We start from the raw sequence: 16,525 nt of genomic DNA on the forward strand, positions 1-16,525 counted from the left end.
GCTGCCCGCTTCCCATCACGGTTCCGCAGCACATACTTGTGGAATGCCCGCTTCCCAACCAAACTGCTTTAAACTGCAATAAGAGCTCAGTGAGCTCAGGCTCGGTCGAACAAGGGGGATATTTTGCACGCATGGGGAAATATTATGTTCTTCTCAGTTTGCGCTGGGCACTAAAAATTTTATGACAACAAATTTCAGGTCTGCCTAACAGACTTTTATATTTTACTAGCAAGAGTTAAGCTGCTTTACACAAGGCCAGTCAGACAGGTTACCAGCCTCAGTTGATTATTTCAAGCGTGAATTGTTTTAAGTGTAAACAGTTGTATGATTTGTTTGACAACACAACAAATATTTTAATTGCGACACATTTTACTATAGCATTATCATTTCATCCCATCTGTGAAGTGTGGCTTGTTTGAGCGAAAAAAAATTTATGGATATTGTACACCGACCTTAAAACCCTTCAAATGAAGATATTAAAAGTAAATAAATAATCTTGTTTTATGAAATATTTTATTAATAAAGATAACAATATAAAAACCTTACGACTGCAACAGTCTGGCTTCACTTTTTGTGCCTTTAACAACAATAATAAAAGCTGGAGTCCCACCATCAACCCGGTACCTGGAAAAATACAAAAAGTTACGAATTTTACAATACATTCAAATCACTTACTTGTTTACTACTTCAAGTAATTTCTTACTTATAATCAATAACCTTTTTTCTTTCTGATGCTACAAAAATGATAAATATAGAGCCTATTAGTGGGACGCTTTTAGTTTTCCTAGAATCTATATACAAGTTGATATCTATATTGAGTAATACAACTAAAGAAGCCTTCTGATTATTGCATTTTACTCACTAATTTCTGAATCACTTTCTGTCTTTCACTGAGTACGAAGCCTATGGACTTGAAACTCTTCAAGGATATCCATTAAAAGGGTAAATTCTTTCCCATTAGAAGATCACCAAGAACTTCTATGAAAAACTGTTTATTTTTATAGAAAACAGCACAGAAATGTTCACATTTAGAGGTACTGTAAGATACAAGATAAGGTAATGCCCTTCCAATCATTTTTTTTTCTGATAACTTATAAAGTTGTACTTCTTAATCAGAAACAACTTGAATTTTTATTGAAACCGGATCAGGAAAAAATTACACTACAACAACAAACATAATATAATACTGCGCAACAATAAGATAGTGGCCCTCCTAACATTGGTTGTCTCATTTCTTGGAGAGTTATCTCAATATTAACAAACATTTATTCAACTCAGCAATTCAAAAAATGTACATTTTAACTTCAATTCAATATGTAGACAGTTGAATGTTGCAGATTTGCCAAGCTACAATATTAATAAAAAATAAAAGCTTAAACTTCATTTCTTGACATGATAATAAACACATGATATCGACAAAAAAGTATTTTAAAATATTTACAGCTGGCGCTACTATTAAATTAACGATCACGAAACGAGTTCAATCATAAACTATTCACCTGTAGTCAGTGATGATCTGGCCGAGAGAGTATTGAGTGTCTACCAAGTGAGCTTTTCCGTTTGGATCTTCAAAATATACTCGAATATCTTCCAGAGAATATTTTCTGTCCTGGTCCCAGTCCGCAGATTCCGAGAATACTTCACTTAGCTGGTCTATGAATCTGTCAAAAGTATATTATTTGGTTATTTGTACCACAATTGTTTTGTGTATACTGTATGTTTATTGGGTATGTTGATGGCGATAAATGACCATTGGAAGTAGGGGGGAAGGAAAACAACATAGTGAAGGCATTGAGTTATACTGTGCATAAACATTAAATTAATTTATCAATTTAAATATGTAGCTGCAAAAAAGGGGGGAACACTGCCTTCAATCCCCCTAAAATGTGCAATATAGAATATAGATTAACAATTTAAAACTTATTGGTACCAATGAATGCAAATCCTTTAAGAAGTGCAATGCCTTTCTAAAATCTGGAAACATTTGAATTTTCAATGGTTCCCGCAGCGGCCGTTATCACGAGCGCGCGGCCAAGTCCCAGCTGAGAGTGAGAGAGAGTGAGACAAAGAATCTGCTTAGAGAGAGAGAGAGAGAGAGAGAGGGAGAGAGAGAGAGAGAGAGGGAGAGAGAGAGAGAGAGAGAGATAGAGTAGCGCATCCACCAAGCAAGCGATCGTAGTGGCGGCCGCACGAAGCTCATTTCGGCGGCAAAATTCCAGTCTGACTATTCTCCATAAGCGTTTCGCTTCTTAAAAGGTTTGTATTCATTGCTGGTACTAAAGTTTTGTGTAATTATTATTACTGGTTCTAGGGTAAAACGTTTCAAGATTTAGAATCGTATCAGATTTTAACTATATTCTGGGGGTTTTTCTATATTCCTTGATCCAACCTGTTCTATAATGAAACCCCACAGTCACAGCAATATACTTCATAGAGAGGGAGTTAACATTTAAACCTTCCTGTCAAACCTGAACATCGTTTTGTAGTTGAAGATTGTTTGTTTTAGGTTTGGCCTATGTTGTTTTAACATTTACAAGCAAACTTTGTTTACATTGTGTTAGTTAACTGTGATACTCTGTATACATTTCTTTCATGTTGAATTCTTTAAGTTTTAATTTAATATTGTGTACTTAGACATTCAAAAAGTGTTTTAAATGTGCATGCAGTAATACTTGAACATGTTTAGGGTGTTTTTAAAATTACTGACATTTCCAAAAAAATCTATCCTCACTCTCTGCTTGCTTGCAAAGTTAGATCTGGTTTTCCTTAGCTAAATGTGTATTTACAATTGTTACAATATCACTAGTACCTAATGTATAATTTGATCTAGTGTAGGCCCTACCTAGTATCCTCATGAAATTGCTGTATGAAGTCCGTAGTCTGGTATTCCGGGTAGAGGAACATGACGGGCCACACCAGTCTGCCGTTGTCCAGATGAACTGACCTTTGTACAGCCTCTGGGAATGTTGACTCTATCTGCTTCAGAGATGTGATTGTATTATCTGCAACAGAGATAAGAAATACCATTACTTTACAATAACAGTCAGGAACGTTCCTCATTACCGGAAAGGTAATAGGTCAAATAAAACTTCTGTCACTAGGTACTTCCTTGTCCAGTACGTTTCAGCCGGTCATTCCAACTCAGGGTTGTTATTTATCCCTATTATTCTGTTGAACAGTAGTTCCTTAGACATACTATAAATATTATTTAGAGACACTTGCTGTTAATAGGAAGAAAACAGTCTGTTTTCATACTGTTTATAGCCAATGAGGAAAAGGGAGTGAAAAAAAACAAAAGAAGGCCTACTGAAGAATTACTAAACACTACCTTTTCAGCTCAATTAAATTAGATTTTAATCTCAAAATTCAGTCTCACCTGAACCAAGAACTTTGATATTTCTCTCTTGAATGGCTTTTAACAACTTTTCCTCTTCTAGCTTTGCTTGTTTTTCTAGAATAGCTTCTTTCCTCTTGTCTCTTTCGGCCATTTTCTATAGGTAATGTACAAGTCAGATAAGGGAGGGTTTCAATAGCATAAAATCACTGGAGTTATTATATACTAAAACACTAAAGGTTAGTTGTATGCAAAGAGAGGTAGGCACTTAACCTTTAAGCTTTAAGAGTAGTTTCTAGGCAACCAAAACCTAATCAACTGTAACAAAGCAAACGAAGCTGAAACCTTGGAAACAGTAACCATGGAAATCAATTTAAATATAAATTCTAAACGGAAACTGTCTACCATTGGCCTGATTTGGCCAATGGAATGGAATGGAGTAGATTACAAGGATTTCAAACAACAAAGATAAAATAAATATGCAATTAATTGTTGGTCTCTAAGTCATAGGTTTTGTGAATAAAGTTACCATTTAAGATGACAGTAATCAAAACTGTAAGGAGGTTGTAGATTTCTTTAAACCGAAATAGTTTTCAAATTCCAACCAAATAAAATTCAAACCATTGATTTATCAAATAGGTTATTCCATTGGCCTTGCCCCCTTTATTTTGATTGATCAGGTGTTTAAATGTATTACTGAAGAGAATTAAAGAGCAAAACTGCGTTATGCCATTTGTATAATTACTTTTCTACACAGACTCACTTGTTTAGTAACCGCGTCCTTGCGTAGTTTGACCATGTCGGGGTGGGAAGGGTTGGTGGCGAGCACCTGGTCACAATATGTTTGACACTCTGCGTACCTGCCTAGTTGTTGGCAACACTGCGCCGCGCGGACCAACGCCTTCTCATACTGCGGCTGGAGCTTCAACGCTGCTAGACAGTCTGACAGGGAACTCCTGTGTTATACACAACTAACATAGTCTTGGTATAGTTTACATTTACATACATGAACAATCTTTGTCTAAGGAGGAAAATAGTCATCTTACTCGTATAAACTTGTAGCCTGTTGAATGAAAATGGTGGTTGAACAACAATATTTACAACATATTTATATTTTTATTATGTGTTTTTTTGGTGGTTTGATGTATTTACTTAGCTGTAAGTAATTTTGAATTTAGTTTATGAATATTCAAGTTCATGTAATGTGACACTATATCAAATAAAGAATATTTTGACTTGAACTGAGCTTTTGATAGATTGTGCTGATGTCAATAAATTATTTCTGGCATACATGCTTACTTTTTGACTTATTGGCTGTAATTCTCATTGGTTTTAATGACTCATAAAACATCAACTAAAAAAACAAGAGAAAATCAAATTTTGACAGTAACACAATCTGTGCCAAGCTCAATCAAACATGTTCAATTTGAATTAAGAAATTGGCAACAATGACAACAGCTAGTCTATATAGGGTGTGATGACTTCTTCAGGATAAAAAGTAATGGTTTTAGACTTTAGTGTAATTAAAAATTGTATTTACCTTTGTAAAATTTAGTTACTGGTCGGCACTATATTGGTGCCGAAGTGTTAACTGCATCAAAAGCTAAAATTTAAAGATTTATCATGTACTGAACTTAATCTAGTCAAAGCTCCTGAAGGGCTTTCAAAAGGGTTTTCTCCATTTGACTATTTTTCTTTGTAAACTTGTTATGCAAGAAGATGGTACAAAAGCTGACAGAGTGAGGAGTTCTCATCACTAAATTATAAATTGTATTATTAAGTAAATTTTATCAGAAAATGAAAGAGTGTAACTCTTAGATGTAATTGAAGTAACATAAATGTGCAAATGTTGGTCTAGAGTGGCCCACAAAGAAAATTTAAACAAAATATTTCTTAATCGAAACAAACCTAAAATTCTGCAGGAAGAAGTTTGCAGCAGCTCGGTTGTTGTAGAGTTGAGCGTTTAAACTGTTATCAGAGCATTTTTGTTTTATTCCTTCTGTAAAGCTTAATATTGCAAAACGATACTTTTTGCATTTGAAGTTGAAATTCCCTTCCTCTTTGTAAGTTGCTGCTAATTCTGAAATATTAACAATACATTATTGTACAGGTTGTTGTATATATTATGCAATAAATATTGACATTGTACATTGTATGTCCTTCATAATAAATACGAGGTCTGCCCCTTAGTTACACCATCAAAGTATTTTAGACTAAGGTACAGTATCAAAGCTCCCGTCGCCGCCAGTTGAAATCAGGTACCAACATTGTGTTCGGTACTTCAACCACTATTACTCAGGTCAGTTCCAATTAATTAGTATCGTAGTATGTATTAGCTGAAAACGACATAATATGATTATGTTTCTTTTGGTGTTGACAGTTGACAGATCTGAAAGTACAAAAAATATGTCAAATAACACTTGTAATAATATATTACAGGTTATACTGTTTACTCACAAGACGGTATATAGATATAAAAAGATGGTAAGTGGTGATCGATTTTGAATGGACACTGCAATCATCATCAGACCCAATAAGCGAGTCATTTCAATCATCCCACTTTACCAATTCATAGGTTGACCTAACATTCACTAATTTACTAATGATTACTGATCTTTAAAATGAAAAACTGCTGATGTCAGTGGTAATAATGTACCTTCAGGTGTGTTCTCAGTAGTGTCATACTTAAGCTGTTGCAGCCCTTCCATCAATGGAGACAATTTTTCTTCTGGATTCGGAGGCTTGGTCATGAAGAATGGGTGTTTTTCCATTTCCTAATGAAATAAGTATTAGATAGGAGTACACAGTAAACAAATATTCTTGCTGAGAAATGAGAGCTTCAGATGAGCCACACACAGGAAATAAGGGGTTTAGCTTATCTTGTATAGAAATTTCCAGTAACTTTTACCACTGATGTCCATCCACACGAGTAAGATAAATCACAGGAAGAGAAGAAACATTGATGTGTTTGAAGGCTCGAGGTGTCTGGGATTTACCACAGAGAATTAAGATACAGAGGATACATTCAATTGTACACTTAAGTGGTGTCTAGCATCAGTCACTGGTGTCTAGAAGGACTATCAGTTGTCCCTTCCGCTCCCTGAGCGCTACAACTGTTGTACAAATATGCTATGTGGCCATCGCCGTTCAGGCTCTTCCCGTACTAGTACATTTCTGCCCCAAACATACCAGAGCTTAAAGCGCACGGTTGTCCCATAAGCATGTTTCCTCTGTATCTTACTTCTCTGTGGATTTACCGATGAAGAGAAGTAGAAGTTTATGCTCCCTAGATGCATTAGAGCACAGAGTAACTTTGCACACTTTTCGATTAACTTAAACCCTGGTGCTGAACTCAAATCTTCAACAGAGAATGTATTTTGAGGCAACCGTTTTAAATTCAGCCAAATTCAGCCCAGTCTCGTCCATGTTGTAGATTTTATCTGATACAAGAAAAAAAATACAAAAAAATCAACCGTGAGAACGCTCAAATCATTGAAACTACGTGAACAGCCTGAGAAATATTTTTGCTATCGATTCCGTTCAGTGGCCGCATAAACTGAGTACCGGAAAATCCGAGGCAGGATGTTAGGGGTTTTACTGTAGGCCTACTGTATGAGTATTTTATGTATGACTAGGACAAAAATGCTAAGTTTAAGCGATATTAACATTGTCACAACCAAAGCCTTGAAACTACTGTATAGGCATCAGAAAACAACAAGGATGGGCAACAACAGTAAAAACTTACATACCACCCTAACCTATTTCTTAATTTTGCAACAACAATTACTGGTTCTCATCTAGCTTCGGCTCTTGAACACTCTGAAAATTCAACACTGTGAGCTTTGAGTTAAAATAAAAGTTGAAAATATGTTTTAAACATTTCAGCAAGTATGACAATAACTAACACAAACCTCCTGCCACCTATCCTCAGGCCATCCTTCAGTGTAAGAACGTTTTTCTAAACCATCAATGAAGTCATCAAGATCTTTATCAAGTTTAGCTGCTAGCTCTGCTCTCTCTTCGTCAGTCATTGGTGTCTTTGACTGAAACTCCATTATACTAGATCTGAAACCAAGCTTAAATTAATTAACGTAGCCTATTCATCCTTCGATAAAAATAAATTATGTTAAAGAATAGGTACAAACAATACAACATACAACAATCCAATATTTTGAGTAGCCTATAACCAAGAGGCGTTTGAATTTTGTTTCTTTGTGGAAGATTTGTCCGTGGAAGTAGACATAGGCTATGCATACAATACCTATTTCAACATTTTACACCTTACAATAAGTTACCTGTGAAACTTTAATACTAACCTACTCCATTGGATGATCAAACAATTAAAGTATGATTTGATCAATAACCAATCAACTCCTTACAATAACTTCTTTCAACTGTAGGGCAATTCCACGGTGTCGGACGTAGATTTCAGACACATTTTTCTGCTATTTTAATGCTTTAAAATTACTTTTTGTAAAAAACCTTAATCTTTAGTATTTTTATTTGAAAGAACAGTTCTTTAAGAACATTTTCATATGTAACATTTTTTAAATTTTAAAATCTTTAATGGCTAAAAAAAATTTTTCTGCGGTGTCGGACGTAGAGTGCACAAAATCGATATTTCTTTTTTCCTTATTTGACTTTAAAAATCTGTGAATTTTAAAGAGATAAAACAACAGAAAAAATCATGGATGTAAAGAAACTTATTAGCTTTAAAAAGAGCCTATGTTCAAGTTTTTTGGTTCAATAGTTTTGACACAAATAAAATCTCCTACGGTGTCGGACGTAGAATTTTTGGTGTCGGACGTAGGTTGTGTGATTTTTTTTAGATTTACAAATAATAGGTAGTAATTAAATGTAAAAAAACGTTCACAATTTTATATGAACCCTTTTAAACATTTATTCATGCATTTAAATGAGCCTGAGCAAATAAAATTACTAAAATCCTCTATACCTGGGTTTAAAATATTTAAATTTCGAACATTTACGTTGCACAATATGGTTTGACATTTTACCTTCAGGGAAAAATTAAAAGACTGATAAAAACTTTACATCTTTTATTAGATATTTTGCTTATTTAACTTAAAAAAGTTACAGCTTCTTAATTCCTACAAATTACCCATTCTCTACAAATTAGTCTCTTTAAAAAAAATAATGAAATGAAAAATTCATGGGCACTTTGGGTTATATGCCTAAAAGTAAGACATGAGAAAATGTGTTCAAGGGAGCACATCTGGAAGTGGACCGATGATACTTTTAAATTTATAGTGGTCTCTTGTTCCTCCGTAAGGTTCAGGAGGCTCAATTTTCTTCACAATGTCTTTGGCTTTGTACATAATACAGTCTTCATCAGTTGGCCAGAAATAGTATGCACCTGACTTGGAGCAATGCATTACTTTCACTTTGGCTTCATTTTGTTCAACGCACTGTACTTCACCTGGATAGTAATCATTATCGTATTTAACCACAACCCAGTCTTTTTGAGGCACTAAATCCTGAAGGTTTAGGTCATTTCTCTCTATTTCGAAACGCTCGCCATACTCCTGTTCTGAGTCATCACTATCCGAAGACTCCGGATTTTGAACAATTTTTACTTTTCTTTTTACTAAATCGTCGCTTGTGTCGCCTACAATTAAGAAATCTTTTGATCCAGCTGCCGTCACATAATGCACTTTGTGAGTGTTAGGTACTGGTACGGAACACTCCCATATTTGCAGACCCTCAATCACTGCTTCTTGAATATCCTTACTTGAAATGAACTTAACTAAAACATTGGGGTTCCTTAAAGCAGCAATCTCGGCAAAATCTTCTGCTGTGCTCAGAACATGACCTGCATTGGCTTTGCAATAGTTCCAAACACGTCTCTTAACGGTTCCTCCTATGCCGTCAACCACACCTTTGCCGTGGGAAGTTGCAAAGAAATGCCAGTGGATCTCAACCTCAAACTTACTCTGTAGAAAAGGGAGAACTGAAAACATAAAGCGATTCTTGAATTGAGCTGATGTTCCATCAGAAAATACATTGACCTTAGTAATATCTGGTTGGATTGATTTTAGTTGTTGTAGCAAGAAGTTCAAATAACAGTAAATTTGATTTTCTGTGTGCTCCAGATCATCAGATACAATAACACAGCTTTGACTGACATTTTCCGCAAACCAAGCATACGATGTAAAGACAGTAGCCTGGCTATGGGTCCAATGTGCTGACTGTATTTCATTTTGGTGTAGAATGGTCGCATTTTCTGAAAAATCCATTTGAAGTAAAATTTCATTTCCATTTACGCGTGTTTTGATCTTCTGGAACTCATTAGCTTGTCTCCTCTTGACGTAAGTATGGATCAAGAAAGGTTTCAACTGAGTTGTCAACTCACAAAATGCTTCCTCAACCGAACTCAATATTTCGATTTTCTGCACGTGCCCATCAACCTTCTGCCACTGTAAGTACTTTAGGGGTACATTTTCCCCTTTTGGTTTGTACAAATCAATCAGATTGACGCATAGATGGCATCCTCTAGTCATGCATAGTTTTGATTGCGAGTCACAAACAACTTTGTCAATAAATGATTTAAAAGTGGTTGAAAGTCCTGTGTGTGGTTCTAGAGACACTAATAATAAGCGAATATTCTCATGATAAGAGCACACACAAACATTGTGCGGTATGTCAGAAAAACATTTAACATGTTTGGGACGAAGACTGCAGAACTTTGATAGTCCTACCTTTACACCTGGATTTTTCTCCTTGAAAAGTGTCCACGCTTCTTTTAAACTCATTACGAGATATCGAGTTTGTACAGTGTACTTTTCTTTTTTTCCATGTTCAATCTTCTTTCTGTAAATAACATGGTCCTTTCGTCCCGGAGCCTGCCAAGTTGCTAAATCACTGTTGTAAAACTCTTCAACCTCCTTATAACTGTCCTCATCAGCTACTTCTTTATTGGGAGAAGATTTCTTTTTTAGCTCTAGTCCACACTGCTTAGCCAAACACTTAACGATGTGAGCCTTTTTATTTGGCGAAAACGGAAGGCTGCTACTCACCCTTTTAATAGCCTTGCCTTCTGACTGTTTAGTTTGGTAGGGTGACACTTTTTCAGGAGTCTTGAAACCTGTTGATTCTTGGTTTTCTTTTTTCGCTTGGTACCATTTTTTAAATCTTTCCCTTTCTTTCTTCTTGTGTTCATCAATCTCTTCTTGGCTGGAATTCCGAAGAGCAGCTTCCCTTGACAACCTCTTCCTTTCACGGTCCTTTTCCAACTGGGATTTCTTTTTATCTGGGTCTGCATTTATTCGTTCCCTTTTCCGGGCCATTTTTTCTTTGTTTGATAAAGGCATGTTCCTGGAAAAAAAATTTTTAATAGTTTGAGATCATATTTACTTGTGATTTGATTTTCAATAACACAGTAGGCCTACCTAGCCTATGTAATAAGGTTTTTGTTAAAACTTGGTTAAAAACATTTGTCATGTTAAAAATAATCAGAAGCCAGGTCTGAAAACCATACAAAAATCCAATTAGATTTAAGTCATTAGATTAGACTTAAATAACAATGCTTACATTTAAAAATCAATGTTGATGTATCAAACATTATTTTGCATGAAAAATGCACTTAAAATACATGGATGAAAACTTGTACTTAACCATTGACTATGAATCCAAAGTCAATGATTAAACTAAATAATCAATGTAAACATCTTGCTTGAAAAGTAAACATAAACAAACTGAATTTGTTTTGGTAAATATTTTTTATTTGTTTTGAGTTTCAAATCATATGACTAAAATCATATATTAAAAATGCAGTTAGGCTTAAAGGCAGTTAGTAGATTAGACTGGAACATAACTGTTTAGGTAAGTTTGATTAGTTACAATTTATTAAAACTAATTTAGATGTTTGAATTCAAATATAGGCTAAATTACAGAAATAAGCTTACCTGAATATGAACTGATTTAAAAAGCAGTGCAAAATACAATCTATGAATCAAACTTGGAAAGCAGAAGGAGCTGTGTAACTGAACTCAACTAACATAACCTCAACTTTACACACCAGTGTGCTGTGAACTTTCCCTCCAATTTAAAGATGTTTTTTTCTTGCTGTAAATGTAGTGTGCAGAGAAACAATGTTGCCAAATTGCGAACTTTCTGGCATGCTATTATATTTTCATAGGTAATGTGTACACTTAAACGTTTATTGGTTTCCCATTATGTTAGCCTATATGGGTTTTGTTTAAATACTTTAAAACACAGTTTAGGAGATTTAATAACCAACAGTTGTAGCAAATGTTATATATTTTTTTTTACTTTTGAAGCTTACAAAAACTTATAAATTTGGGTGATATGTTTTTATTTATGTTTAACAATGGGGGTGTGGGATAAATTTTACATCTAACTAAACTGAAAGGTTCCTTAGTGCAGGTTAATTGAGTACTATGATAAAAACTCAACTTAGGGTTTTATAGTATATGCAGCATGTTACGGTATTTAACATACACTACCCAATTTTAGTACTTTGGTGTCGGACGTAGAGTCGGACGTAGGAAATATTTTCTACGTCCGACACCATGATTAAAAAAAAACCATACATGATAGATTTTTTTCCAAACATGGATCATTTAGACCTATGTAAACTTGCTTTGCATACTAGTTTTCAAGCTTTAAAAAAAATCCCTCTAGCCACAGTAAAACTAAACATACATTTTTGGTGTCGGACGTAGAATTTAATCTTTCTTAATGTTAAACATCTGTAGGGTGGACAGAAAACCTTTTTCTTAATTCTAAATTGCATTAATATTTAGCTTTACTCTTAAACTATCAAAAAAATAATTCATAAGGCTTATTTGAGTAAATTTTGTTTGTTGGTTATGAAAATAACCAACATGGTTGTAAATCGGAGTGAAAAAAAAAAACGGTAGTCTATAAAAAAACATGTATATATTTTTTATTTATTTTTTTTTTGTAACCAATGTTATGAGTGGAAAGCTACACTAACGAGCTTTCCAAAAATGTATAACAGTAATGGGTTTGATAAAGTTGACAAAAAAGTATAGAGGTTGACCATTTTATGGAATTGCCCTGTACCGGTACATAACAATACATAATTGGTAATTATTTAATAAGTTATATTACATGATTTTAATAGAATGGTGTCAGATATTGAAATTTTGCCAATACCTATAAGTTAGCCTACCAATTTGATTTTATAGCTAATTTATTTTGGACCTAAGTTAATTTACCAAATCCAAAACAGATTATTACGTTATCAATTAGGTATTTAAGATGGGGACGCCACTAGGTGTGTTTTTAGTCCAAATATGAGTGAAGGATGAATGGTGCGATCTTGTGATTGTGTGTTGATCTTAGTCCTGTTAGTGACTAAAGCTGACATGTTCCTTAGACACTGCTGTTAATTAATAGCCCATAACTTACAGCCAATGGTAACTAAGAGACCTACAGTTTTGAGTGGAATCCGAACCACATTTTAGCCTTGTAATTAACGAATTGGTCTAAGTTAATTATCAAGTTAAGTTAGCACTACAGATAGTCATAGTACTCACTAGTATGGGCGTTAATCCACACCGGGGAGTATTGTATCCACAGTGCATACTTGTAACTATCTACAATAATTCGTGACCTCCTAGTAAGTTAGCTGGATTACAGGACGACGCTACCATCCCAGAGTTATTAACTAAGAGCCTTTTCATTTTTCCTTGTTATTTATGTTAAGACGTTCATCTATTGCATGTATCGTACACAGTACTTGCCAATTCGTAAACTACAAGGAAAAAAATGTGGTTCAGATTCCACTAGGTATAAACTGTAGGTCCCTTAGTTGCCATTAGCTGTATGGGCTATTAATTAACAGCTGTGTCTAAGGAACATGTCGGCCTTAGTCACTCGCAAGACTAGGCCTACAAGATCGCGCCACTCATCCTTCACTCATATTCGGGTTAAAATACGCACATAGTGGTGTCCCCATCTTTAATAGGCCTAATTGATAATTTATAATAATAATTGATGAATATAAATTCTTGATTGTTGATTTACGCCTGTAGGCCTAGTGTTTTAACGGAGGTAGCCTATTGCACTGTTGGAGCATTGGAAGTAAATAAACAGTTTAGCCTTTTAGGGCCAGAGGTTTGAACTTTCAGTAAAATAAAAATAAAAACAAACAGTAACCAAACCATTGCTTACAAGAGGCCTAGTTTCAATACCAAGCTTCAATTATTTTACTTTAGGGCTACAGATCCGTAAATTTGATGGTAGGTTGACTGTTAGGACATACAATAAATTTAATCGCTAAATTAACAAATATACAGTACCTGGCTTCTCTAAAACCTGTATGATGGTAAATTTAAAATAAAAAATCAGCATCTAGCCCTAGCCCTAGCCTAGCGGATTTTGTTTGAGGTTAAGTTTTAGCTTTTTTTCCTAACGTTAACAATATTGGGAAGAAGAAGAAGAAGATGAAAAATCATGATTCATGACCATCTATGGGCAGGAATGACCATTGAGATATAGATTATAACTGGAGTCACTACTCTCTGGTTAAACGTTGGAGAAAAACGTGCCACTGTTTTGGCTGGTTTGTTTTTGGTGTTTCGTGTTGTTAGGTTGGCCGTGTGATCGGTTGGTGGGATGCTGTCAAATAATTCCAATTCATTCTAACCTAACCATACTATTTATTTGGGGTTATGTTATCCATTATTTCAGGGACTTGTATCAAAAACTTATTTAAGTTATTGCACTTTAAAACCTCTGTATTTAAGGTTATTTTGAAACATTATAAATTGTTTTTGTTTGATAGTAAATAAATACTAACTTATTTACCTCTTTTAAAGCTATGTGGTGAAAATAGGCTAGTCAAGTTTCCTGGTTTAGGGATATTGGTTTAGGCATGGTTTAGGCTAATAGTCTTATGGCATTTGATTAAATAACGACCTTCGGTTTATGATCTTGTTAAAATGGGTTGCTCTTGCTCGTAAAATAAACAAATAAACTTATATTGCAATCATAATGTTGTGTTGGCAGATTTTTGTTTACTATCATCAACAAAACAGTATGACGCCATCTTGATTTTGCCTCTCTAATTTGACAAGTCCCACCAACCCGATCACCCGGCCAACCTAACAAAACGAAACTCTGAAACAAAACCAGCAAAAACAGTGGTACGTTTTTAAAACACAGAGTGGTTACTCCAGTTATATTATTATAGCTCAGTGGGAATGACGCGTGTGCTCATTAAACTTAACTGTTTATATCTACTAGGATTAAAGAGGCTATGGTTTTTAATCATTGATCTAGTTTTTAATCCATTCCCTTCCCGTTGTGTCCCCTGTTGTCGATTGTCAATTGTCACAGTTAACAGTTGCAGCGCGGCGTGAGGAACAATAATTCTGAAGCGTGATATCATTGACTATATAATACTAATTTTGTGTGGTTGTTATAGTCAATTGGTGATATCGCTCGATAAGTCGATATCTATGAAAGCTTTCGTTCCAAAATACTAAATAGCAGAAACAGCAACCTGTTGACCATTGCCCCCTGCAGACGGGGACAGTAGTGGCGTCCAGTACTGGCGTCTACAAGTGGCGGCAACTGTACTGTCAAGACAGTCACTGGGATCGCGGAACTTCTCAACTCTGGCTGATTTTGACCACTTCAAAAAAGTACTTCAAAGGTGGCTTTCAGTCACACCCTTCTACAGTATTGAAGAATTCTTTGCCTGTGATATTTTTTTTTCTTGGTTCGCACGGGTCGCGACGTCTACTTCCGTCGGAATTCGGAATCAAATATTGCGACTCGTGAGTTGAGGAACTGAACGATGAATTAGAACAACTCCTTTTCAAGAGTAGCTCCGAAGAACGGGAGCTTGTCGATATACTGGGACTATTTCAGTGTCTACAAAATGAAACTATTTCATTGTCGACAATAATGGATGTCGACAATTTGTGGTGTCGATCATTTGTGACGTCGGTTGTTTGGGATGTCGGTTTAAATGGGAATATTCCAGTGTCGACAAACTGGGAATAATTCAGTTTCGATCAATTTCTACGGTTGTCGATATTATGGAACCCACCCCACAACACTTAGTGTACGATTCGGATGGTAGATCGGTCACAACGGTATCGACACAGTTGTTTCCACGTGTTGGTTCTCGGTTTCCTAGGAATAAACCATAACTGTGGATTAGATTTAGAAATTCAAGCTCATGGGCATTTCTGTAATTTAGGTGAATATTAATGTCACCTAAAAGGAGGATTCTAGCTGTCGATCATTTGCGACGTCGGTTATTTGGGATGTCGGTTAAGTGGGAATATTCCAGTGTCGACAAACTGGGAATAATTCAGTTTCGATCAATTTCTACGGTTGTCGATATTATGGAACCCACCCCTTAATACATAAGTTACTCTGTTCCATTATCTACATTATGTATTTGTTTGCTGTGTTGTGGTTTTGACTTCTAGACTCAACAGTTGGTTGTTTTTAGCTTCTAGTCTGTCTATGAAACTATTAAGAATTATGTTTTTTTGTGATGGTGAGTTGTTTACTAATGTCGCTGTCATTGTTTGTCGTTTCTGCTATATTTGAAAACAAAACACTACTGTACTTGCTAAAGTTTACTTCTCTTATTTTTTATGATTAAGACGAATCACCTATCAGTAACTTGTAAGAATATGAAAAGAAACAAACTTAGTGATGGCAAAACACTTGCAGGCACAAATATTCTTACTGATCAAGAAATAAAGAGCCTTCAAAGGTTTTAAAAAGTTGTACGTTCAAGTTGGTATTGCATTTTATATTCAACTTAATACTACAAGAAACTCATTAGCTGTTACAGTTGTTACTAAACACTTGTTGGTTTATAAGGCATACAGTTGCTTGAAAAACACAAAATAATATATAATCGGATGAAACATTCTTGGATAGGCCTATCAAATCTATGATTTCTAAACAGGTGCACTCTTACTTACTTACTTACTTGATACTTGTTACTTATTCTTGTTACACTCTTCTCAAGAACCATTAGGCCTAACGTTTATTAAGTTTAAGCTAAATTGTGTTTGTTCTATAAAATGGACCTGTTTATGTATATAATATAAATATATCCAATCTTAGGCCTAATAATAACATTGGTAGAATATACAAATCTAACTTTTGCAATAATTTACCATACAACGGCCTACCTTTATTACACTTTCATAG

At 34.9% G+C, this 16,525-nt stretch overlaps 2 protein-coding genes across 3 annotated transcripts in view; one reads left to right on the forward strand and one right to left on the reverse strand.

Annotated features, from left to right (window-relative positions):
• Window positions 1-491: 491 nt before the first annotated feature.
• LOC128994000 (DNA polymerase interacting tetratricopeptide repeat-containing, protein of 47 kDa) lies at window positions 492-13,748 on the reverse strand. Its single transcript, XM_054418186.1, has 9 exons — window positions 13,642-13,748; window positions 7,246-7,399; window positions 5,991-6,108; window positions 5,243-5,414; window positions 4,098-4,290; window positions 3,377-3,491; window positions 2,843-3,002; window positions 1,500-1,661; window positions 492-624 (listed from the first exon to the last, which is right to left on the reverse strand). Exons 2-9 carry the CDS (start codon window positions 7,387-7,389, stop codon window positions 543-545), a joined length of 1,146 nt encoding a protein of 381 aa, XP_054274161.1. The 5' UTR covers window positions 7,390-7,399; window positions 13,642-13,748; the 3' UTR covers window positions 492-542.
• Window positions 11,159-16,525, forward strand: part of LOC128993997 (uncharacterized) — a 59,933-nt gene continuing 54,566 nt past the window's right edge. Inside the window, exon 1 of one of the 2 annotated variants that reach the window (XM_054418180.1) lies at window positions 11,159-11,173. The gene's annotated coding sequence lies outside the window, so the exon portion shown is untranslated. Of the gene's footprint in view, window positions 11,174-15,888; window positions 16,093-16,525 lie in introns of those variants that run through there. The other variant, XM_054418179.1, reaches the window with a different exon arrangement.

The sequence above is a fragment of the Macrosteles quadrilineatus genome, unplaced genomic scaffold (genome assembly GCF_028750875.1).
Source record: "Macrosteles quadrilineatus isolate MER2022 unplaced genomic scaffold, UCM_ALF_1.0 Scaffold_5__1_contigs__length_97177068, whole genome shotgun sequence".
NCBI classification, from domain to species: domain Eukaryota; kingdom Metazoa; phylum Arthropoda; class Insecta; order Hemiptera; family Cicadellidae; genus Macrosteles; species Macrosteles quadrilineatus.

Coding starts and splice junctions, on each gene's coding strand:
- LOC128994000 (XM_054418186.1), bottom strand. CDS start 7,389: ATGGAGTTTCAGTCAAAGACACCAATGACTGACGAAGAGAGAGCAGAG. Junction 4,291..5,242: donor TTCTTCCTGCAGAATTTTAG/GTTTGTTTCGAT, acceptor TGTATAACACAG/GAGTTCCCTGTCAGACTGTC. Junction 625..1,499: donor CAGATCATCACTGACTACAG/GTGAATAGTTTA, acceptor GTATTTTTCCAG/GTACCGGGTTGATGGTGGGA.